This window comes from Anticarsia gemmatalis, chromosome 22 (assembly GCF_050436995.1).
Source record: "Anticarsia gemmatalis isolate Benzon Research Colony breed Stoneville strain chromosome 22, ilAntGemm2 primary, whole genome shotgun sequence".
Classification (NCBI taxonomy): domain Eukaryota; kingdom Metazoa; phylum Arthropoda; class Insecta; order Lepidoptera; family Erebidae; genus Anticarsia; species Anticarsia gemmatalis.
In genome coordinates this window covers 1919686-1939007 of record NC_134766.1, presented here as the reverse complement: position 1 = coordinate 1939007, position 19322 = coordinate 1919686, and the positions used below count along the sequence as shown (strand labels likewise).

General features: G+C 36.7%; 2 protein-coding genes across 3 annotated transcripts; one reads left to right on the top strand and one right to left on the bottom strand.

The window, feature by feature from the left end:
* Positions 1-1793: 1793 nt before the first annotated feature.
* Positions 1794-8981, bottom strand: LOC142982693 (myrosinase 1-like). Of its 2 annotated transcripts, none has more exons than XM_076129330.1 (11): positions 8885-8981; positions 7421-7530; positions 7083-7230; positions 6602-6768; positions 5923-6183; positions 5575-5663; positions 5278-5425; positions 4502-4683; positions 3925-4074; positions 3268-3359; positions 1794-2013 (listed from the first exon to the last, which is right to left on the bottom strand). In XM_076129330.1, exons 1-11 carry the CDS (start codon positions 8911-8913, stop codon positions 1896-1898), a joined length of 1494 nt encoding a protein of 497 aa, XP_075985445.1. In that variant the 5' UTR covers positions 8914-8981; the 3' UTR covers positions 1794-1895. The 2 variants fall into 2 exon arrangements, with proteins under 2 accessions (XP_075985445.1, XP_075985444.1); XM_076129329.1 differs by lacking the exon at positions 8885-8981 and adding an exon at positions 7835-7864 and having other exon boundaries at positions 1795-2013.
* Positions 8982-11601: 2620 nt separating this feature from the next.
* On the top strand, positions 11602-18603 carry LOC142982695 (myrosinase 1-like). Its single transcript, XM_076129333.1, has 11 exons — positions 11602-11638; positions 12196-12305; positions 13071-13218; positions 14199-14365; positions 14832-15092; positions 15396-15484; positions 15811-15958; positions 16290-16453; positions 17493-17642; positions 17985-18076; positions 18358-18603. Exons 1-11 carry the CDS (start codon positions 11610-11612, stop codon positions 18476-18478), a joined length of 1479 nt encoding a protein of 492 aa, XP_075985448.1. The 5' UTR covers positions 11602-11609; the 3' UTR covers positions 18479-18603.
* The last annotated feature ends 719 nt before the right edge of the window (positions 18604-19322 follow it).

Sequence of the window (19322 nt, the reverse complement as noted above, 5' to 3'; positions counted from 1 at the left end):
AAGTTGACACCTCCCACGCAAGTGGTCGCAGGTTCGAACCCGAGGCAACACACCAATGACTTTTCGAAGTTATGTGTGTATTAGAAATAATTATCACATGCTCAAACGGTGAAGGAAAACATCGTGAGGAAACCTTGCATGCCTAAAAATTTGTTTACTACATTTATTGAGGGCATGCAAAGTCCCCAACCCGCACTTGGCCAGCGTGGTGGACTCAAGGCCTAAAACCCTCCCTCATTACGGGAGGAGACCCTTTCCTTTTCCCAGCAGTGGGACAGTAATGGGTTAAATTTATTTATTTATTTATTAAATATATTGGCGTTTCGTCGCGAAAGATCCGCAAAGTGTTTTCCGTCAAGTGTGGCGCCCACTAAAGAGATGAGTACAAATTTATGTATTGTGGACTGACGTGCAAACCAACTAACGAGCCTCGAACTAGTGCGCTTCGAAAATATTTTATGTTCGACTCGTGCGCCACTCGTGCTTGGTTTTAACGTGGATTTAATGGTGGATTAAGGTTTCAACTTTCGTGATTCACAAGAATGTAGGCATGTATGATTAATATTGGTTCAATAACATCGATATTTAAAGTATTTTGCAGTACTGCAATATCAAAAATATTGCGTAGGTAGTGTTTTTTTGCCTTCCTGGAATCTTTCTTTTTATTTATGTTATTATTGTATTGGTCTTAGTTGTGCGGAAACATGCATTGTTTTGTTGTAGGATCGTAAACAGAACGACGCCCAATGTAAGCATAATAATGTAATATTTTTATCAATTAACTGATAAAATGAACACAAAATATTTTGTTGTAACATGATGATGTAGGATAGGACTTGTAGTGTTAAGAATATTTTATTTGTAGGCCTTTTTCTAAGGAACCGATGAAAAAAACGCTAATCGCTAACAGTAGGACCACACAAAATTCCACCATGGATACGTTTAGCTATATTATATAAAAAATATATATAATGACATTGTAAGTATCATGCTCGTATCATGCGAAAAATATTTTTTATTGGCACAAATGTTAAATGTCATTATAATTCGTATTTTTATGTATACAGCCTGGGTAAATTAAATTATGGTTATGTACAAAAATTCGTTAATTCAATTGGTTTGAAAATATGAAAGGAATACATTAAAGAATGTAAATCTTAGCCTTGAAAAAAACGTTTATGCGCAATCACTGTTTTGTTAAGTAAATAGAACAAGTTACATAATAAAATATATATTCTAATCCTTTTCAATTGTTCAAAGTTTATTGGTAGAAATACTTGACTGCCCTTTCCATGAATTAAAGTCGAGACCTACCAAGGTAGGAAGCGTAATATTTCAGTAGATTACGCGACGGCCTCCGTGGTGCAATGAGTAAGGTGATCGCCACGCTTAGTGCGTCGGGAGGTCGTTGGTTCCATTCCCACGTGGAACAAATATTTGTGCTATGCGCACATAGTTGTTCAGAGTGGAAGTTTTAACAAATTTAAGTGCACGAGATATTTTTTTAAGTAAAAAAAGTAAGAAATATTAGTTTGTTCCATCCACTGTAGTTTACATAAGTCATACCACCTTAAATCAGTGCCTCGATTCTCTACTACTATCGACTACAGACATCGAACTGTCATCGAGAAATTTTGTATGAAAATCTGATCAGCGCCTCTGACGGGTGTCGTAGGAAACATTTCGGCAGTACATTCTAAATGTCAAAATTTCGATAGCTAGCCGGTTGTCGGTAGTCGATAGTGGTAGAGAATCGAGCTACAGAAGGTGATCCTTATCCAACAGTAACACAGTAATAGGTAACATTAAATGTATGTTGAGTTAATTTATTGTAAAGAGTTTTGTGTTTTACATCTGATTGAAAGTCATTAAGTTTGCAATATTTTTAATCTGCTTTATTCCACGTCAAGCGCGTTATTCTTGATAATATTAGCGTAGAAGCGGGCGGAGTTACGCGGCGTGCGTGTGCGCAACGGGTCGTTAAAGTCCACCTCGTATAGTCCAAACTTGGATCTGAAACATAGAGAGAGTAATTAATTACTTTATTATTCACTATTATTATTCAGTTAGGTCAGATAGGCAGTCGCTCCATGTAAAACACTGGTATCCAGCTTCATCCGGTGAAACTGGAAGCCGACACCAACATAGCTTGGAACAAAGGCCAAGCTAATATAGCTATTATAGTCTTTTATACCTGAGTAAGCAGAGGTATTGCAACAAAACCGCCATGTAAATTATCGGTAGTATGTAGTAGAGCCTGAGACTACTGCCATAATCGGGAATGGAATTCGAGATCTCTTGTTCTGTAGTAGGTTCTGTTTTAATGTACGATACTCTATGTCAAAATCAAATAAAACTTTTTTTGGTTTAAAGACAACTCCCGCACTAAGAATTGCGGAGACTTTTACAACCAGACCCAAAAAAATATTTGTGTGTCGCACAAATAAATTGTTCCGTGTGGGAATCGAACCCACGACCTCCCGACGCAATGGTATCGGCGTGGCGACCTGAGCCACTGCGCCACGGAAGCAGACAAAACAAAAAAAATTGGCACTTGTCATTAACTTTCCTTAAGCGTGATATTGCAGATTATAATTATTATTTAAGTATTTTGTTATTAATTACTTTATTATTCGCTATTATTATTCAGTTAGGTCAGATAGGCAGTTGCTCCATGTAAAACACTGGTATCCAGCTGCATCCGGTGAGAATGGAAGCCGATACCAACGTAGCTTGAAAAAAAGGCTATACTAATATAGTTAATATCGCTATTATATAGTCTGTTATACCTGAGTAAGCAGAGGTATTGCAACACAACCGCCCTCTAAAATATCGGTTGTATGTAATAGAGCCCGAGACTACTGCCATAATCGGGAATCAAGTTCGAGAACTCGTGTTCTGTTGTAGTTTCTGTTTTTATTTACTGTACCTACTCCATGTCAAAGTAAAACAACTTAAAGACTTGTTTAAAGTCCCCGCACTCAGAATTGCGGGGACTTTTACAAACATGCAAACAACGGACACAAAGTACCTACAACTAGACACGAAATAATTATTTGTGGATTGCACAAATAATTTCTTCGTGTGGGAATCGAACCCACCTTAAGCAGTAGAATCGGCGTGGTGACCTAAACCACTGCGCCACGGAGGCAGTCAAAAGTAAAAAAAAAAAATTGGAAACTTTCATCAACTTTCCTTGAGTGTGATATTGCAGACTACTATTATTATTTAAGTATTTTGTTCAAGTAGAGGGACGGTAATAAATACCTGTATCCATCAGTCCATTCGAAGTTGTCCATGAGAGTCCATGCAGTAAAGTGAGTCAGATTTATACCGTCCTCTTTGATCGCTAGCAAAAGCTGCAATAAATACGATTATAGGATTGAAAATAATGACTCAATTTATAATTAAGTACAACAAAAAGGCACGCAACACTTTTAAAATAAGTTGTAAAAACTTAACTTATTGACTTATGTAGTGAGTAATTTATCAAATTTAAAACTACTAAAACGAAGTACAACTAGAGCTAATATTTTGTTTCCCAGTTGACAGCTATTTTGATAGTCCGTGGAATATTATGGAACGATGGATTATTATACATGCTTCAGTATACAGAGTAGGCAAATACTTTCTTTCTTTTTTAAAGACAACTCTTTCTTTCAAAAGACAACTCCCGCACTAAGATTTGCTCTTGTGTCGCGGGGACTTTTACAAACATACAAACAACGGACACAAAGCACAACCAGACTCGAAACAATTATTTGTGGATCGCACAAATATTTGTTCCGTGTGGAATCGAACCCACGACCTACCGACGCAATGGTAGTGGCGTGGTGACCTTAACCACTGCGCCACGGAGGCAGTCAAAATACTGTTTCTGTTCATTGAGTTTTGTCCAAAATTGAAACATTAATTATCAATTACCTGTTTTAAGTGTTTCTGGTAATAATCTATTCTGCCCTGGTCATTTAGTCCGCCTACGTCAGGAGCTCCATTTTCAGTGATAGCGAACTTTAGATTGCCGTAGTTGTTCTTCAACCAGACTAACTGGCGACGAATGCCTTCGGGATAGATCTGGGATAGAGTATAAAATGTTGTTAATTACAATAATTAGTTATTCCAGTGCCAAAGCCTTTTGAAAACGGTCAAAAATACAAGATAATAGTAACAGAATGAAACCTTTTGGAAAAGGAAGACAATATCGCGAAAATTACAATTTTGTATTTATATTTCATACAAAGTTGTAGATTTTACATTACTGCCATTTAATTTTTATTTCTAGGACTCATAGTTTGTCCGGAAAATGCGATAAACCGTTTTTACCCTTAAAAGCTCTCCCAAAAGCATAGTAACATTACAAAGTAGTAAGATTACCTATATTTTCTTCTTACTTTTCTAAAAGGTTTCATCCTGTTAAAATTTTTTTGGTTGCCAAAATTTATCGGCACTTCGGCTTTACTATGGTTAAAATAAAAAAAAAGTTAGTAGTTAAATTACTTACATAGAAAAAAGTAGCACTACTTTCAGGCGAGGCGTCAGACGCAGGCCATTCGGGTCGTACTCCTACCACCGCGTTCAGGTCTGGTATGTCACCAATAGGAAACGCTATCAACTGCTCACCTTCTCTCGCAGCGCGCACCACGCGTGACGTGTAGTAGTTCATTGCGTAGTAGTCGTATGTTCCTTAAAAATATAAGACGTAGTAATAGGTTTACTTTTTCTTTACAGAATTTATTTTATTACTAGCTGACCCGCGCAACTTCGCTTGCGTCACATAAGAGAGTCATAATATTCCCCGTTTTTGTAACATTTTTCACTGTTACTCTGCTCCTATTAGTCGTAGCGTAATGATATACAGCCTATAGCCTTCCTCGATAAATGGGCTATCTAACACTGAAAGAATTTTACAAATCGGACCAGTAGATCCTGAAATTAGCACTTTCAAACAAACAAACTCTTCAGCTTTATAATATTAGTATAGAAGTAGAAATCATAACTGAAAGCATATCTACAACTAGCTTCCGCCCGCGACTTTGTCCCCGTGAAAAGGTTTCCCGTAGTAAGAAGTATCCAATGTGTGAATCTAAGTTAATTTCAGTTCAATCAGTCGAAAATCTAATAAGATTTATACAATTTTTCATATCTTATTTTACACCCACCATGGAATTTTTCAAAATCCTTTCAAAGGGGATGCCTACGTCATAGGAGCATTCTAAATACCTATATTTTGTGGAAATAAGAATTATAGTTCCAAAGTTGCTAGGAATAATTTATTACCCTTAATGAGTTCAATTTCCTCTTGAGTAAAAGCTGGTAAAAGAGACGTAGCGTATCCTTTCTTCTTGCTGTTCTCGTCTATGATCTTCTCTATAGCTGGTGGCCAGCCTCCTTCTTCTGAATATATTGCGTGAGAATATCTTCCAGCCTGAAACCGCATCAAGGCAATTTAATTATTGAAACAACAATGCCTTTTGCATGAGCGAACATGTTCATATTGAGTAGGTAATAAAATAACATTATTAATAAAATGTCTACCCATTCGAAGTTTCAGCTTATAAATAATATCATACTCACAATATATTGTACAGCAAGCTCAGCTATGTCTTCATCGTCTTCTGTCCACGCCTCATACCAGATCAGTTGGTTGGCGATTGATATTTCACCTGTTTCAGCACAACAATAGTCATCATATTTGAACAGTTTGCATCTTTATAACCAACTAGCGATGGCTCCGGTTCCTTGAAACTAGCAGCTTGATTTTTGAGAAAAAAAATGAAGCCCATATTGGCTCCCAAGTCTTCAACTATTTTCATGTTAAATTTAATCTAAATTAGTTTAGGATTTTACCTTAGAAAAGATAGACAGGCTCTACATCTTGCATTTATAGTATCGGTATGGATAATATAAATTCTCATGTCTTACCTTGATACTGAGCCCTGAATTCTTCTTCGTACACTCTGTAAGCTTTAGCATGAGCCAGTAGAACATGTTTATTGCACAAAAAGGCTCCGTGATCAGAATTTAAAATACCAGGAGCAATAATTGCAGTGTTGTATGCAGAGTCACAAACAATCATCGGTTCATTGATAGTCAGCCACATTTTCACTCGGTCACCGAACAGAGAGTACGCCACTCTCGCGTAGTCAGCGAACCAGTCTGCTATCAGAGGGTTGGTCCAACCACCTGGACAAAGAAAAAAGATTAATACAAAGGGCACGAGTAGAGTGATGCTGATGATTTTTTCATTCTGTTCAGACTATGAACAGAATAATTCTGAGGCGCCGTTAGAAAGTTGCACTCACCGGTCAGTAAATGATCTGTGAGTTAAGCGACCCTTGGCGCGGTCATTCCATAGATGGGTGACCGCTAGTGCTATTTAAACTGGGCGTCTCAGTGTTTCGGAGGACACGTAAAAGGTTGGTCCCGGTTGTTGTCAATTGATAACAGTCGTTAAGCCATGTTAAAGGCCTTCGGGCGGCTTGAACAACTTTGGCACTAGGTTGACCACTAACCATTCAATAAGATAAAAAGAAAACTGAATATGTCTGGTAACTGAATCTTGAAAACTAGTCATTAAGTTTTGCTGGTGGTACATCCTTACCAAGATCTTGAAGAGTTTGAGGCAGATCCCAGTGGTACAAAGAGACCATAGGCTCAATGCCTTTCTCCAGTAGACCATCGATCAGGTTGTTGTAGTATCTTGCTCCATCTTCACTGATCTTGTTTGCGAATCCAGTCGGGAGTAGGCGAGGCCAGGATATTGAAAACCTGAAAAGACAATGATGGAAGACCTTGCTTAGATTTTTTCTATATTAGCTAGTAAAAGGTACATTTGTATTGATAAGATGGGACAGCAAGCCCAAAAGCCTAACCCTCTTATTCATAAACGCACTATAAACTTATTTTAGTTAAAAAACAAATATAATATGCTTTCTCTTTTTCATTACGCTAAGGAGTGAAAGAAACAAAAATAAGCCTTTCACAACTTTATGAATAAGAGGTTATTTTTTATTCGAGACATTAGGTAGATATGTATAGCGGAGATACTAATAAGATATACTATACTAGAAACTAATCTGTACCTATAGTAGTGTAGTCCGAGGTCCGCAATATTGTCAATGTCTTCCTGCCACAGATGGTAGGAGTCGCAGGCGACGTCACCATTATCACCGTTCAAGATCTTTTCAGGTCTGGTGTGAGTGAATCTGTCCCAAATGCTTTCTCCTTTGTCTAGTAATCAGAATAAAATACTCCTAACTTTCTGTTTACGTGAAATAATAAATAAAAATAAATTTAACCCATTAATGTCTCACTGCTGGGCAAGGGTCTCCTCCCGTAATATGGGAGGGGTTAGGCCTTGAGTCCACCAATTGCGTATTAGAGTATATGTGAAATGATATTTAAATTTTGAGTTACTCACCGCTGACATTCCAGGCGCCTTCCACTTGGTACGAAGAACTGGCAGCCCCGAACTTGAACCCTGGAGGGAACGTCCAGTCTTCTGTGCACCATGACACGCCTAGCAGCGCGCTATGAAATAGTAAAGGATAACAGTTTTATACTCTTAATAACTGCCAAATAGTAAATATGTACGACCTGTAAATGGATCTAATTGTAGGCAGGGATTAAGTCTGAAGCTCTGCATAAATCTAAATGAACACATTATAGCTAGAAAATGAATAACAAGTAGTCATCTAAGACAGAAAAACATTAAAATATTGCAACAAGAAATCCCTCCCAAAAAATACTTAACACGAAATGACCTAAAAAACCGATACGAAACAGTTATCTTCAAACAGACCGAGAGGAATCTTTTCAAAATTCAAGGGCTTACCTAAACACAAGTGGCTGATACCAAACCATTTCGATAAGTCAAAAAATATTTCATTTTTCCTTCTATAAGAGCTCGGAGACAATATTAACTACTGGGTGTTCATGGTTTTGTCTAGAACTCTTGCTGCTTTTTTCAGTAGATCAAATTTTATAATTTGATAACGGTGAAAGAAAACAACGTGATAAAAACTAACATGGCCAAAAAAAATTACACATTTTTTTGAGGGTATGCAAAGTCCCTAAGCATTTGCCCAGCACGGGAGTCTCAAGACTTAACCGCTCCCCATTTGTCCCTTGCCCAGGAGTGGGTCAGTAATGGGTTAAAGAAACAGACAAACAAAATTTTTCTTACTGTATACGAGTGGAGATTATTGAGGAGTTTTGATAAGATAACCTGCTCTTAAGGACAGATGTTTGATCCATAATCTGTATTATTCTTTATCTTTCATACATAACCTCTTTATTGTTGCTAAACGGAAGTGCATTTACTGCATCAAATGTGCTAACTTGTACACTTCATTATGTAGATAATTAATTACTTTTTCGTGGTTCTGATGTATGGGATGTTCATCATTAGCACTCGGGATCAGTTCCCGGTTGAGGTGGATAAGATAATCCTTGCCTGCTACTGACGTAATATATATAGCGTACACCATCGGTAGCAGGCAAGGATTATGTCTTTTCAAAAAGACATTCGATCTAGATAAAAACAATACGTTTTTATGTACATTGTACATTTTAGCCGGAATTATACCTCTACTCGTAATTAAGTTATTTCGCTATAGAAAAATTAACAGCTGTAGAGTAGAAAATAAATATCTGATCTATGATAAAATAAATCGTGCTTTACGTACAGCGTACACCGTCGGTAGCAGGCAAGGCTGATGTCTTTTCAAAGAGACTTTTGATTGAGATAAAAAATGCGTTTTTATGTACGTTTTTTGCCGAAGTCATTTCTTAACAAAAGTTATTTCGCAATACATTATGTATGTAAAAATTAACAACATTTGAGAAGTATTAAAATATCTATGATAAAATAAATCGTGCTTACCCAGACACGAGTAGATGATACCACATCATAGTGACGACTATTTAGTTTAACACTATCTAACAAGCACGACTTAACTGGTGTTTTTATAGCCTATGACAGTGTTTCATTAAACTACGTCTAGTACATTGTGTGTGAAATAGTTACAAACTTACAGAACTTATAAGATTTCATTGTAAAAAGAAATAAGATAGTTTTATTATCTAATACTAGCTGACACGCGCAACTTCGCTTGCGTCACAGAAAAGAGAATGGGTGAAATTTTTCCCCGTTTTTGTTACATTTTTTACTGGTACTCTGCTCCTATTGGTCTTAGCGTGATTATATATAACACTGAAAGAATTTTTCAAATCGGACCGGTAGTTCCTGAGATTAGCGCGTTCAAACAAACAAACAAACAAACTCTTCAGCTTTATAATATTAGTATAGATTTTTCACTATTCAATAGACTAGAGTTACTCATTTGTACTTAAGAAATAAATACATTTACATTGTGTACAGATACATAATATAACGCTTTTTATTTTCAAAGCAGAAGGCAAAGGTGTACCAAATAGAGCCACGTTTCCATATAATAAAGGAGCCTATTTCTTTAAACAAGTTTTGATCTTTTATGAGAAAAAAAACTCTTTTTAATATAAAATACAACTGTGAACTTATTCCACAAATAATTTTACTGATTCCAACTGAAAATCGAACCTATGACACGCGCATTGATGGCGATCTTAACCACTACACTACAAACGTCATCTTAAACTTGAATGAAACATTTTCATTGATAACAGTCGTCTACATAAGATAAACAAAGTTAAGTACTTCTCTCACGTGCCATACAAACTTTCCGCCTCTTGACCTTTCAGAAGGTCAACATTTCAATGTTAGAAATTTTGTAGATAAGATTAATTCATCAATGACATTGACACCTAACTTTAAGATAAACTAGCTGACCCGCGCAACTTCGCTTGCGTCACATAAGAGAGAATGGGTCGTAATTTTCCCCGTTTTTGTAACATTTTCTACTGGTACTCTGCTCCTATTGGTCGTAGCGTTATGATATATAGCATATAGCCTTCCTCGATAAATGGGCTATCTAACAGTGACAAAAAGAATTTTTCGAATCGGACCAGTAGTTTCTGAGATTAGCGCGTTCAAACAAACAAAATTCCCAAATGGAACAAACAAACTCTGCAGTTTTATAATATTAGTATATAAATAAATAAAAACGATATGTTAACGTAAATAAATAAATAATACATTTGGATAAGTCACAGATTTGTAGCATGATTTTCTTCAGTCCATCGAGTTTGGAAGTGTACTTCATAATTAGTTCCAATCATTTTCGATAAAAAATCGCAATACAGGATGACCTTATTATATTTTAACAGATCACCGCCGTAAATAGAATTAAATTAAAAAGAACGGTTATAAAATTATATCAACTTTTTGACAACAAAAGTAGATCTACAGTCAACTTGGGTAACTTTGAATCATTTGTGTAACATTGAACGTGGGAATTTGAACTAGTTTCTATTATTTTTTCATATGAAACCAACACAATTGATAAAGATTCATTTTATTTTTGCAAACTTTTATCAATTTTGTTGGTTTCATATGACAAAATAATCGAAACTAGTTCAAATTCCCACGTTCAATGTTGCCCAAATGATTCAAAGTTACCAAAGTTGACTGTACTACATTGGATTTTAGTATCAAATTGACATCTCACGGGTTCGATTCTCAGGTCAGGCAAATTATTATTGGTCTTTTAATAAGAATATTACCTACATAATAATTATATAAGAATATTTATTGTCATTATAAGCTCAGAGTTTGGTAGCGTACCCGGTATATGGCAATAGCCTCGCCCCCTGATATATGGGGCTAACATCGTCAATGGCGAAACGTACAACTTCAGGTTTAATAGGCGTAATATCATGTATGTTATTTATTGACATCGAAATGTATAAAAAATACATTTTAATTAATTGTTTTCATACAAAGAAGCGATAATATTTATTGCACAATATTAAATAACTGCTTGAATCATCTACTCTTGCCCAAAATTCCGACCGCATGGCATTTATTTTTATAACTTATAAAGCGCATAGTCGCCGTGGAATTTCCGGAATAAAACTGACTTATATTTGTAAAAAAGATATCCCTTGTTTGTGGTCTAGACACAACTGGCAGACAGAGATTCGCATATGTAAAATTAGCAAGAAAAGAGAACCCTCTTTATAACGATAAGGAAGAATATGTTATATATATACGGTTGCACTAACCGGTCGGTAAATCGTTTGCCGACCGGTAAGCGCAACCAGCAGTGAACAAATTTTAGGCATGAAAGGTTTCTTTACGATGTTTCCCTTCCCCGTTAGAGCAAGTGATAATTATTTCTAATACACACATAACTTTCAAAAGTCATTGGTGTGATGCCTCGGGCTCGAACCGTCGACCAATTGCGTGGGAGGTGCCAACTTATACCACTCGGTTGGCTATGGATGCTTATATGCATCCCACTAACCATACTATAAAAAAATCGACGAGATCCGCCTTTCCATGTAAGAATAACTTATCAACTTATCAGCTGTTTGTTACTAATTCTACAAACTTACAAACAAAACTCGTGTAATAGTTACAAATAATGGTCAATAAAAACATTTATCTAATTACTTTATCTGTCAATAAAACATTTAGTTTGATACATAGTTTCTGTTCAGTTATCGCTATGATCTGGTATCGAATAGCCGCGTTTTGGTGAGCATCTGATTTGTTTGGATTATATTATTATTTATCTTAAGTTATTTATAAAAAAGATTACGTTATTTTGAGTGTGTTCCATAAATATTGCATCATTTACGCGTACATATAACTAATATATCGAAACAAGTTTTAACAAGTACATCGAAAATTCAGGGTTTCTCTGTTCTGCCATACTTTGCACATATTGATTTAAAATCTATGCGCTATGAATCAAGTAATTGTGCCAAAAAACTCCTCGAGAAAAAAAAATAGTTGATTTTCTAGAAGTGCATCTAACGCAAGGAGCAATGGCCCCTTAGAACAATCTTGTTGAATAAAAAGAATTGTTGTTTAAATAAATAATAGATAAAAACAACAATGTACTCTTCACTCTTCAGGCCTTCGCTAGAGTCTAGTAGTCTACTAACAGTATCTATGTATCATTTTAAATAAAGAATACAATGGTCAAGCATCTGATTTTCAATAGCCAGTCATAAATTATGAAACTGTTTTTTTCGATCACTAAGCTAAGATATTTCGTTTTTAAAATTCAATCACGACCTATTCCACAGCGCGCTGTTAGGCGTGTCATGGTGCACAGAAGACTGGACGTTCCCTCCAGGGTTCAAGTTTGGAGCAGCCACTTCTTCGTTCCAAGTAGAAGGCGCCTGGAATGTCAGCGGTGAGACCTAAAATGTCTTTGTTGATTTCAATACTTGTATAGTTGATAGTCCGGGATTATAGCAAGTTCATTTGATAGTCACTCTGTCGTAAAACAGAGATCGTGTGCAAAAGAGCGCGCGTGTAGAAATATTGGTAAGGAATAAATATTGGAAATGAACTCACCACTCTGAAGATTCACGTGCGTGAATCTGGAAGCTCCTGAAAAAGAGTGGTAAGTTCCCTGTATGAGACTTCCTTTACGCTGAGGTCGTTGCGTACGACAGTCGAGCGCACATAAACTTTCAGGTGCCGGTTTCGGTCGCGTGTGTCGGCAAGCTTATGAATATTTACAACGTTCTAAGTGACTAACCTATCCAATTGTCACGTCGTAATCTGCGCTCATCTCCATACTTATCCCTAGACTTAATAAGTAACGAACAGTCATTGTACCAAAAGTCGCAAGGGGTGGCTAGCTCTAAATCTTGCAAAAACTTTTGTTTCTTCCACATTCAGTCATACATTACATGGATCTTTTATAACACACTAGCTTTTACCCGCGACTGCGTCCGCCACCTGAATATTTAATGCGTCATTTTCCCGGGATAAAAAGTAGCCTATGTCCTTTCTTGGGTATCAAAATATCTCCTTACCAATTTCATGCAAATTGGTTCAGTAGTTTAGGCGTGATTGAGTAACAGACAGACACACAGACAGAGTTACTTTAGCATTAATAATATTAGTATGGATAGTATGGATTTGTTACAAGATGATGATACTTTTTCAGACAAATCCCAAAGCATTTGGGATAAGTTTGTGCACGACAAGCCTGATGTGATCGCGGACTGTTCTAATGCTGACGTATCGGCTGACTCATACCATCTTTGGGAGACTGACGTGGAGAAAGCAGCAGAGCTTGGACTGAACTTTTACAGGTATTTTATTTACAAGCGGATATATTTTTTTATTCCCAAACATGTAGCGCGATTCTCTACAGTCGGTACTGTCGAGTGTCGAAAGTTAGACATTTAAAATGCACTGCCAAAATAGTTCCTGCGACGCCCGGTAGCGGCGCTGATCAGATTTTCATTCAAAATTTATCGATAGCTAGCCAGTTGTCGGTAGTAGACAGTGGGAGTTAATGTTATCATTTTTTTTTAGTGTAATAATACATATACTAATTAATCCCTCTAGTAAACCTAAATTTAAGGAACATGTATTTTTGTGCGCAGTCCGAAACTGACAGTATCGCATTAATTGAGTAGAAAAGTCACACGAGGTCACATCGTGGCTCATAATTGATTAAAAAAGACTAAACTTGTTCGTGAGAAAGGAAGTTTAGCTAGTGCATCCTACCCTATAATGCGTTTGAGCTAATTTGTATTGGACATGACTCATTTGGAGATGCAAAAAATACTTATATAATATATTTATAATATATTATCTAATCGATAAGCTTATAAGACTTTTACGACCCTAGTAATATTTTTGCGTATATCTTGCCTCGGGGGGATATATAATCTAATCCTTGATATTTTAAGAGTACCACCCGTTTTCATAGCAACAATACACACTTCTAATGTGATTAGAAACGAAAATACCAGTATTTGATAAGGTGTTGATTTTTGATACTCTATCGATAATGTAGAAGGTTTGGAGCTTAAGTTTATTGCTTAGTAAGCTAAATAAATGACGGCATATTAAAAGTAATTGACATGGGTCAGAAAGTCTTTTCCATATAATGCGACGAATGGCTGTCAATTTTGGGCTGTAATGTTTTCCAGTCCTACTTAACATAATAATATGTCCAAGGAATGAAAGGAAAAAGAGAATATTACAAACATTAATTAACTTATGAGACTGACTAGCAGGAAACTCGTCTTTTTTACAATTACTAAAGTTTTTCTCACTACAGGTTCTCAATATCTTGGCCACGTCTCCTCCCGTCTGGCTTCGCGAACTACACCAGTGAGGACGGCAAGAGATACTACAACAACCTGATCGATGGTCTACTGGCTAAAGGCATTGAACCTATGGTCACTTTGTTCCACTTAGATTTACCACAGACTTTACAGGATCTTGGTAAGGAAAAGTATTACAAAATTGGTTTTCTTATTTTTTACATACTGCTACTTATATAGCGAGAATTTTTAGAAACATACAATAAAATTAAGCGATGTTCAAGTTATGATTATATTATTTTGTAATTAAGCCCATGATATAAACATATCAATGGCGTCGTAGTGACTACTTTTACTATTATGACGAGGTTATAAATAAAAGTAGTAGTAAGTATAAGATTGTAGCAAGACTGAGACTGAGTGCGTTTAAGTAATGAAATGATCTGGACAGTCACAGTTGCACTCGCCGTGGTCGCAGGCTGACTGGTAACATTTGCCCAATTGCCAAATTTGGTGGCACATTATAAGGTAAAATACGTGTTCGCGTTAATTCCCGTATTTTATTATATATTAATTAGACATGCGAGGGTTTAAAAGTTATGAGTGCATAAGATAGCCTCAGAATTTTCTGTTCTTTTTGCATCCAGGTGGTTTCACCAACCCTCTGATAGCAGACTGGTTCGCTGACTACGCGAGAGTGGCGTACTCTCTGTTCGGTGACCGAGTGAAGATCTGGCTGACTATCAACGAGCCCATCATGATCTGTGACCTTGCATACAACACTGCTATAATGGCTCCTGGTGTATTAAGCCCCGACCATGGAACTTATTTGTGCAATAAGTATATTCTGCTGGCTCATGCTAAGGCTTACAGAGTGTATGAAAATGAATTCAAAGCTATGTACCAAGGTTAGTTGTATATCTTAATATGTGTTAAAATAATGGAGGCTTTGTAATTTACCGGACTGCGTTGGAATTTCGCGGGATGCTTTGGAATTTTTTCATAATTTTTTGTAGTAAATGAAAAGCTTTCGCGTGTTTTCATCATCTGTCGTAAACTTAATAAAAGCAGGGATGCATCGGCATGCTTGAAAATGTCACGGCATGCCTAGAAATACCGTTGCACAGTTACGATCAGTGTCACGTTATGAAGGAATGTCGAAAATGACCTTTGTGATCTTTGAGTTAGAAGAATACCTATTTCATTTTCAGGTGAAGTATCTATAGCCAATCAGTTGATGTGGTATGAACCGGAGCGTGAAGCTGACGCAGATTTAGCCGAACTTGGCAGACAATACAATGTAAGTACATGATCGAAATAAAGCTGTAAGCTCTCTCCTACATTGAGCGTGTTGCTCTCACACTATGAGAACGTTTTTGTTTTCTCTCTTTAGCCCTAGTACAAGAATTTGCAACAGTCGAACATGAAGTTTCGGGATTGATTCGACGTGTCAAATGTTGCAGGGTATTTCCACTTTATGTGGCAGCCCGCAGCTGGGTAAATTGCCTATAAAATGTGATATAAACTGCAAACACCTTTTTAGCTCTTTTTAAAATAGGTACAAATACTGTATTACTGTTAGGTCTTCATATACGTTTCCTATAATAAAAAGTACTTTTTTAAAAGACCGGCAGATACTCTCATCCAATATATTCCAAAGAAGGAGGCTGGCCACCAGCTATTGAGAAGCTTATAGAAGAGAACAGTCTGAAGAAAGGATTCCTAACATCCAATTTACCTGCCTTCACTCAAGAAGAGATTGAACTTATCAGAGGTAAACAAAAACTAATTAATTTTCCACCATTCGGTGAGGGTCTCTTCTCAGGGTGAGGTAATCATTATGTCTTCAATAAGATACATTGGTTTAGGACTTTATTTAAGAAATTTCTTATTAAAATATTTTGTTGAGCAAGTAATACAAGTAATACAAACAACAGGCATAAATACAACCGGAATACTGACACAAATATTTGTTCTGTGCAAGAATTACACTAATTATCTTTTGTGGTAGTAGAAGCTACTTGTAGACCACCTTAACCATTTCAGCACGAAGATCGACCAAATTGAAAGGACTTATAATAAGTATAAAAATATCATATCCGCAGGAACATACGACTTCTACGCGCTAAACTACTACATGTCGTTCACCGTTCGCACTGCGTCCGAAGGTGAGGACGTGGGTTCCTATCCGTTGTATGGTATTCCTGACCTGAACGCCGTGTTTGGACATCGCGAAGAATGGACCGCTACTAATCTCACTGGTTTCTATGTAAGTAAAGACTTTTCATTACAAATATTCCTCTATCTGACGCCACCTGAATCATCTGCAATAGATGGACACAGGCCAATGATGATGATGATGATGAAAGACTTTTCTGCGTCCTACGTTTCTTCTATGCTAAATCGGCTCTGTACTGTGGTCCCAAAAAAGGCTGCGTCACTGGGTAGTTTTACATAGAATATTAGTGTATATAACGGTCGACCGCCGTAAGCCAGAGATGTCAATGTAAGAAGAAAGTAATTCTAAGTAACCAGAAACCAACAGAAATCTAAGGTGTAATCTGCCCTCAGTGACGCAGAGGTAAATGCAGTCGCTTTACCGTCATCACTGTAGAGAGGTCGTGGGTTAGATTTTACACGAAAAGTTGTTTAGGGTCTGATTGTACTTAATGTCTGTTGTTTGTGTGTTTTTTGAAAGCCCCCGCTACAAAAGTGTTAATTTATAGAGCTTTGGATTTTTTTAAAAGGGAAAATATTGTCTCTGTTTATTTAAGTGTAAAAAGCATGATCACTTTATTGATCACAAATCGCATTGCAATCTGAAGTTTAAATATATGATTGTTATGATGTTTTGATAAAACACGTAAAGACGAACAAAGTCAAACCACTGACCTTTGTTGCGTGTGCAATGTACAAAATACGTCAATCAAATTGATGTGACTAATGTATTATATTACAGGTAAAGATAAATATTATGTGGCACACATTTGGTCCACACGAAGATTGGCGCAATATTTGAAATTTCTTTGCAGAAAAACATGTCATGATTTTTTGTCCAATCCCGAATTAATTACTGTAGAGTCTAATAACACAATAATAAGTAGATAGTAATAAAGTATAGTATATTATTGTAGTCCCCACTACGCACTCAGTCAGCATGGTGAGCTAAAGGTTTAACCCCTCCCTCATTCTGTGAGAGACCTATGAGAGTACACGAGTAATGAGTTACAAAAAGAGAAATATAGAAAAAATAAAAGTGTAGGTACATAATCCTATGTATAATTAAAATATTGATTTGTTATGGACAGCTTAATCCCGAAGGTGCTCGCCGCCAGATGGCCTGGTTGAAGAAGAACTATGATGACATGAAGATCCTTATCACAGAGAACGGGTATCCCAATCTGGGAGGCTTGGACGATCATGACAGGATAGCCTTTTACCAAGCGCTCTTCAAGCAGGTAAATTACGACTTAAATTAAGTACGTTTTTAAGGGAATAATATAAAATTCTAATTCATTTACTAGGTCCAGACTCAGTTATCTTGTATGAGGGAGGTCAGACGGAGGTAGAAAAGACAAAGTGATTTAATTATTTAGCTCAACAATTTTAAGGAAATCGTTCGTATTTTTGTGAATATGGAAATGTTTGAAGCTTCTCTGCTGTTAAATAGAACTCTTGGGGAGGGAAAGGTGTCCTTCAATCGCAACCTTCTCCTATTCCGGGAGCAAACTGAATGTTTTTTTACTTTTTATTTATTTTAAAATCACTGTAAAATGTTTCTTTTTTTTTTTTCGTTGCAGCTTATACTAGCGATCAAAGAAGACGGTATCAATCTAACTCACTACACAGCCTGGGCTCTAATGGACAACTTCGAGTGGACCAATGGTTATTCGTAAGTATACATATGTACTTAATTAAATAATTAACATATCAGAGAGGTTACCAGTACCCATGAGCAAACTGAGGACACTTTAGGGTCGGAAGTTTGAAAATCCCCCATAACGTTCTTCGGTAGAGAACTGAAATTTGCATGATAGAAAAATACTGAAAAATCTTTTGACCCGATGTAACTCAGAATAAAAAATAATAATAACATAGTGAGCGTTGCCCCAAAGAAGCACTTAACATAGTGCTTGAGTACAACATTCTTAATCTAATCTTTGGTCATTTCAGCGTCAAATATGGCTTATACCAGGTGGACTTCGCTGACCCTCTGCGCACGCGCACTGCCCGCGCCTCAGCGAGATACTACGCGAATGTCATCAAGACCCTCACCATTAGCGCAGAATCGTAGTTTACGAAGAAATATCGATCAGAAATAAATATATGCATATTTTTATGTTTCGTATTTTTTACCCTTCATACTTTTGTTAAGTTCGCAACCCGCAATTGGCCAGCGAGGTGGACTCAAGACCTTACCTCCTCCTTCATTCAAGACCCTCCCTCATTACGGGAGGAGACCCTTGTCCAACAGTGGGATATTAATAGGTATTTTTTTATACTTTTGTTATTTCATCTGCCTGTGGCACGATCAGTAGTGTATTCGGCTGCCGATGACGTGGTCTCGAGTTCGATTCCCGAGTCGGGCAAAGTACTAGCTTTTGCTGATTGTTGTTAGATTTTTTTTTCTTAATATTAATCCGCACGTCCGGTATTTGGTAACGTGCCCGGTAAATGGCAATAGGTTCACCCCTTGTTACATGGAGCTAACATTGTTAATGGAGAAACGTGGGTGTATTTCATACGCCACTGCCACATTTTCGCGTGCGACAGTCATTATGATATTATTCATATTATGTAGGTATGTACTCACTGTACTCTACATGCTTTAGCCCATTTTTGGCACACGCGACACGTGCCACAGTGGTCCGATAACTAATCTAAGACAGTAAAATAATAGACTTTATGATGATCCTTTAATAATGCAATTTCGTAAATGTAAAACTCTTTCTTTTACGAGATAGTTGATATGATGAATAAGTTACAATTTAAATACAATCAAGTTTAAGTCATATTTGTAGTTGTGTTATGGCAAAACCATACTTTTTGTTTTGTATTTCATTCACATAATAAATATGGAGCCATCGTACAAAAAATACATAAAAATGTTGCTAGTGGAATAAGTGCTATAGTATACA